Source organism: Palaemon carinicauda, chromosome 28 (assembly GCF_036898095.1).
Source record: "Palaemon carinicauda isolate YSFRI2023 chromosome 28, ASM3689809v2, whole genome shotgun sequence".
In the NCBI taxonomy this organism is placed as follows: domain Eukaryota; kingdom Metazoa; phylum Arthropoda; class Malacostraca; order Decapoda; family Palaemonidae; genus Palaemon; species Palaemon carinicauda.
The window spans coordinates 42,017,559-42,023,754 of NC_090752.1; the positions used below are offsets into that span (position 1 = coordinate 42,017,559).

Below are 6,196 nucleotides of genomic sequence, written 5' to 3' on the forward strand. Positions count from 1 at the left end.
CCGTTAAAATATATGTCTGGCAAGCTTTCAACATGCCTTGGTGTGAACAACATTAATTTAGTTTTTTCAACGTTAGGAATGTCTATTATTCTGGAGCCAATTTGTGAGTTCAGCAATCAATATATTTATTTTGCTAATGCACAATTTAAGTAATAATAATAATAATAATAATAATAATAATAATAATAATAATAATAATAATAATAATAATAATAATAATAATAATAATAATAATGAAGGAAACCTAAATGAACAGAAATTAATTTATTACACATTATCTTATGGTATAAAGTGGACAAGTGAAAAATATAATCAAAACAGAAAATCTTGAGATATTTCTATGATAAATTGGTTATTTGGTTTATGAAAGGATATCTTAACACAAACATATTTGCTAATGAAAAATGTTCTATTGAACAAAGGAATTATTTGTTAAAAACTGACTTTATGCAAATACATTGCTTAGAAAAATATAAAAACTTAGGATTTTCTTTTTTTCTGAGTAATGGGAAATTTGGTGTGAATCATCTTCGATCTCCGACAAAATCTGTAAAATGAAAATTTTAATAATTAAAGAAAATTAAATTTCATTTATTATAAACATCATAAATATCAGAATATGAGATCAACAATAGAAATATGTGGAAGGTAACTTACCTTTGATTCATTGCCAGGAAATTCCTCTAAGATGCTCTATGTAATTGCCCAGGTTTATGGAAATGAAATTTGAAATATTTAGATATCACAGACTGTTTCTTTTTGGGGGGAGGGGTCCTACTTGTTTATAAAAATATGGATAATCTTATAAAAATAATCTTTTAAAAATTGGAAGACTTCTCGCTGCTAGAATGGTAACTACTGCAGAAGGTACGGGAGGAGAACCCGTCCCCCTTCTGAGTGGACTGCTTCACCCTCTTCTCCTCCCACTTGTGAGCACCTTCGTCGTGGCTCTCATGTTCCAACCTGGCCTCAGTCGTCATCTTCCGGACGCTGTCTGCTGAAGCAACGCCTCCTGCCCTCTTTGGGCACTGCACAGTGAGGATCCCGTCGGAGGATATAGCTGAAGCTATGGTGCTGATGTCGAAGGATTCGGGCAGAAGGAAGCGGTGAGAGAAGGTCAACGAGTTCGAGGACTTGGCTTCGCTCTTTTCCGCTTTGCCTTCGATCACAAGTTCTTCTCCTTCAACTCGCACAGTGATATCCCCGTTAAGGAAGTCCTTGGCATCCACAGCAACCTGCAATTCAAAAAGGGTCAGAGGGTGAGTTCCCTTTGGTACAAAATAATGATATAGAAAGGATCTAAAAAAAGAATTAGAGGTGAGCTCCCATTGGTACAAAATAATGATATGGAAAGGATCTAAAAAAAGAATTAGAGGTGAGCTCCCATTGGTACAAAATAATGATATAGAAAGGATCTAAAAAAAGAATTAGAGGTGAGCTCCAATTGGTACAAAATAATGATATGGAAAGGATCTAAAAAAAGAATTAGAGGTGAGCTCCCATTGGTACAAAATAATGATATAGAAAGGATCTAAAAAAAGAATTAGAGGTGAGCTCCCATTGGTTCAAAATAATGATATAGAAAGGATCTAAAAAAAGAATTAGAGGTGAGCTCCCATTGGTACAAAATAATGATATGGAAAGGATGTGAAAATGGTAAACCATGACTGCTATCATTTCCAAATTAAGTAATATACAACAATCTGTAGAATCCACTGACCTTAAATGACTCATTGTCTTCTTGGGCATACAGAGCTTGATTCTCAACTCTCAGGTCACTCTGACGAAGACTTCTGTAGGCTGTCATGCAGTCTGTGTTGTTCACAAACCGCCTAGACTTGATGAGTACATCTTTAACTGCCTCCTGGAAGTTCTTCTGGTAGCCTTTGAAGCAAGTATCTTCGAGGAAGAGACCTTTTTTGGAAATAGAAAGGTAGTGAGGAACTGCAGAAGTGCACACAAGATTGTTTGAAGTCTTATTACAGCAAGAACTTATCTTTTCATTGCCGGTTGCGTTTAACCTCTGATGGGAAACACGATGTTCGGCATTCTTCTTAAAAGTAGATCCAGCGTCTGCTATACATTCTTTTTGTACTTTTATTTGTTTGCCAAACGAATGTGTCTTATCATGGATAGAGGTTTCTTCTACATTAATTGGAACGGTAAAGTTCTTCTTCTGTAGACTGACGGACTGTGTTTTGGTACTATTTGATGACATGTCCACACTAACTGGAATTACACGATCTGTGACTGTTTGGTTTATCGGAGATTTCTGATGAGCACTTTCCCCATGGCTTTCATCCTTGCATATCCTGTCAACCTCAGTTTGATAACTTGTACTCTGTCTTGCATGGTTAGATATCTCCTCTATTTCAAGTGGAATGATATGCTCCTTATCATTCTGGCTGGTTTGAATTTCCTGATTAGAACGGTCAGCGTGTCCTGTGGCACATTCTCTCTGCACTTTTATTTGGAGGCCGACATTATGGCCATTAGTGTCAGTGGGAATAATATTCTTATTGGATATCTTATCATCAGGTGGAGAGGGAGAGCTCAATGAAGAAAGATGACTTTCTTGCAGCTTCTTCACCTCCACATCCTTGGCATCTTCTCTCTTTACAGTCACAGGATAGGAAACTTCCTTCACCTGAACAAGCGATGACTGAAAAAAAAAAAAATTCTGCATTATAGATTTTAAAAAATTAAGAAAATTAGTGTCTAATTTTTATGCATATATGAAATAATGCGATTGTTCTTTTTGTATCTCAAAAGTGAAACGCCCGGTAATACCTTCTTTGGGGCAGTGATTGTCAGTACACCATCTGAAGACATTACTGAAGAGACAGATTCAAGCTTGATATTTTCTGGCACAGTGAAACGTTTCATAAAACGTTTTATAGATTTTGATCCTCCTTCCTTTTCTATGTGACCTTCAACAACTATCTCCTTGTCATTCAAGGCTTTTATTGTTATTTCTCCACCATTCATGAAGTCCTGGACGTCTAGTACAAACTGGAAATAAATGACAAGTATTTGTCACTGTGGAATAGTTTCACTTAATATTAGATTTTATGGCAATCATTGATGAATACTGTAAACGATGAGAAAAAACTCACCTTGTGGTTCGTTTCGTCTTCTGTCGTCCTAACAGCTTGGGTCTCTTCTTTTAGGTTTTGTAGCCGAAGTTTTCTGTAGGCAGACAAGTTATCTTCCATGAGCATAGAAGTTCTTGCTCCCCACCTGGAGAGAACTTCTTGGACTGCAGACTGGAAATCATTGTGGACACTTTTGAAAAACGAGTCACCGAAGAAAGGTCCTCTGAAAGAAACTGGAAGGATTCTGAAACCAGACGTAACGGGAACTTCATAACAATTCTTGTTCTTGTTCTCAACCTGCAAGACATTTGTCTTCACTGTAATGTCCTTGTGTTCTTGAGAACTCTTCTCTTTACTCTCTTCCTGTTTTTCTTGTTCTATCGGGATATATTTTGTCTGTGATTCTTTCACTTGTTCTTCTTGCTGGACAGGGATAATTTTTTCAGTTCCTGAAGTTGTAATAATCTTCACTGGTACTTTAATTTCTCCCTTCAGAGCAGACATCTTTTCTGATGCCTTGTGCCAAGATCCAATCTTCTTGTTGCAATCTCTGCAGTAATACACAATGCCATCTTCCTTGTTCTTATCTCCCCGTGGGTTTAGAATAGAATGATTTGATGATGAATTACCAAAATAATGGCTTTCCTTCACATCCTGTGAAACTTTTCCAGACACTGTGTTATTATCAGCTTCCTGTGAATGACAGCATCGAGTAGTAATATCTTATAATTTTTACTTAATAGATTTCTTTATTAAAATCTTTTTTTTTTTTTTTTTTTTTTTTTTTTTTTGCTGATAGTCATTAAATAAAACCTAATTTGGCTTATAATTTTCAAAAGTTTAAAAAAATTCATTTTTTTTTTATGTGAAACTGAGTATGTTTAACATCCGAAAAACCATGGACTATTCTAGTGTTCCAAACAACATTTGAGAGCAATTAATTTTTGCTATTCAAAATGAGTTAAATTAAATTATTGAAATAGTAATGTGCATTCCAAACGGTTCAACTATCATTTATTTTTATTTGCTATCATGATTTAGGTTATATGGGCATAGCTTACTTACCTAATTATAAATACAAATAAAAAATGCTCACCATTTTCGGTGCTTCTATTGTAAGTACCCCGTCGGAGGAAACTACTGAGGTGACTTCAGCCATGTTGACGGTACTTGGGAAAGTAAATTTCCTGCAGAATCCTCTGGAAGGGAAGGAGCCTTGACCTTCGACGACAACTTCCTTCTCTCCCAAGACCTTCACTTTGATGTCACCTTCCATGAAGTCTTGGACATCCATCACAGCCTAAATAAAGTTATGCTGTCAGAATTGTTTAATAATTCATAAATTATTTAATGCAAATTGAAAAGAATTTTCATTTCATTTTGAGACCATCGACAGATGTAATGTCCTACCTTATGAGTTTTGTTGTCGGACACGAGAGTAGATGCCTGTCTGTCCTCTTGATTGCTTTTGGATTTCAGCTGTCTGTAGAGATTGAAGCTGCTGTCTAGAGACTGGCTGTTAGCCATCCATTCCTCCGTTATTTTGTCCATTTCCTTCCACTTGGCCAGTATCTCCTGGATGGCCAAGTGGAAGTTGGCCCGGGCGTTTTCGAAGAACGAGTCATGGAGGAAATGTCCCCTTCGAGAAATGGGAAGCCAGAATTCACCGCAGTCTCTTGCAATTGCTCTGCACTGGCAGATGCGTGGCATCATGTTGAAGGCTGAGTTCTGGCTGGTGAATGGGCTACATTTTTCGATGGGGGCCATTTCACTGAGAGAAGAGATGAATTTCAAATATGAAGAAGCGAGATGGATCGGCTAATGTGGTGCTTTCCCTAAGTTCCAATGAAGCTGCGAAAATGAGAGTAGTTTCTTCAGGGAAGTGGACGTGGTTAGGCTGGTCCAACAGGTAGTTGCTTACTGACGTTCAAGGGGAAGGTTGCTCAGATATATACCAAATCAACGCCAACTCTCTTTTGAAAGCCGGCCAATGTTTCATGGCTCCGATTCAGTTTGTGCATCACTCTGCCAAATATACTCGACAAATAACTTGGATGGAATGAAGAGGGGGTGTTATTGTCGTTGATATGATGACGTCATTGTGATCTTGCTGTTCAGTTTCATCCGGTATACGTATTAGCATAGGAAGGAAATTATTAAAATAAATCTTCCATTAAATTTTTTAACACGCTTGTTGCAAAACTAGACATTAATATTCATCAATTATGTTATTTGATAAATAACAGATAATAACAGATTAATTACTGATAAACTATTTTAAGGCATGAAAAAAACAATTCAAATATATGCACACACATATGTTTATATGTAGGTTTGTATGTGATATACAGTATATATATATATATATATATATATATATATATATATATATATATATATATATATATATATATATATATATATATATATATATATGTGTGTGTGTGTGTGTGTGTGTGTGTGCGCGTGTGTGTGTGTGTGTGTAATTAATTAGACAGATATGTTCACTAATAACTGTTTTCCGTTGAAGGTGTCGCTACAAAAGTCATAAAATAATTCGATGACATAATCGTCCCCTGACGGATGAAACAAGGATGAATATCCTGTGCAGAAAACTTCCCAAAAATTATTGATTCACATGTCTATTCTGATTGCTCTTCAGCACCACGTTTACCCTTGCACACTAAAAGCACCATAAACTTTTCTCTATTTTTATAGTAATTTATATTTTTCTTGATAACAAGAAACTACCTTGTCAGCATTTTTTTGATCTCCTAAAAGCTTTCCTCGAAAATGCTCCAAATTATCTATTATTTTCGCTAACTGTTCATCACCCATTCTCTCCACATGACCAAACGGCCTAAAACCATTCTGCTTAATCAGCAGTGCCAAAGGGGGGGGGGAGTTTGAAAATCCCCCTGGACTCCAAAGCAGGGTCATAAAATAAGAGGATGTAATTATACCTTTAAAATTACCTCAAACCCACCATATCTATCTATCTATCTATTCATATATATATATATATACATACACACACACACACACACACACACACATATATATATATATATATATATATATATATATATATATATATATAT

General features: G+C 35.8%; 1 protein-coding gene across 1 annotated transcript; it reads right to left on the reverse strand.

The window, feature by feature from the left end:
• Nucleotides 1-276: 276 nt before the first annotated feature.
• On the reverse strand, nt 277-5,140 carry LOC137622010 (uncharacterized). The gene is made up of 7 exons (XM_068352492.1): nt 4,506-5,140; nt 4,192-4,395; nt 3,117-3,788; nt 2,791-3,012; nt 1,721-2,662; nt 658-1,235; nt 277-547 (listed from the first exon to the last, which is right to left on the reverse strand). Exons 1-6 carry the CDS (start codon nt 4,860-4,862, stop codon nt 819-821), a joined length of 2,814 nt encoding a protein of 937 aa, XP_068208593.1. The 5' UTR covers nt 4,863-5,140; the 3' UTR covers nt 277-547; nt 658-818.
• Nucleotides 5,141-6,196: the final 1,056 nt, after the last annotated feature.

Bases quoted from the DNA above. Each gene is read 5' to 3' on its own strand.
- LOC137622010 (XM_068352492.1), bottom strand. From the start codon at position 4,862: ATGGCCCCCATCGAAAAATGTAGCCCATTCACCAGCCAGAACTCAGCC. The intron at 3,789-4,191 runs GTGAGCATTTTT...TGTCATTCACAG, and splicing joins CAATAGAAGCACCGAAAATG to GAAGCTGATAATAACACAGT. The intron at 2,663-2,790 runs GTATTACCGGGC...TTTTTTTTTCAG, and splicing joins CAATCACTGCCCCAAAGAAG to TCATCGCTTGTTCAGGTGAA.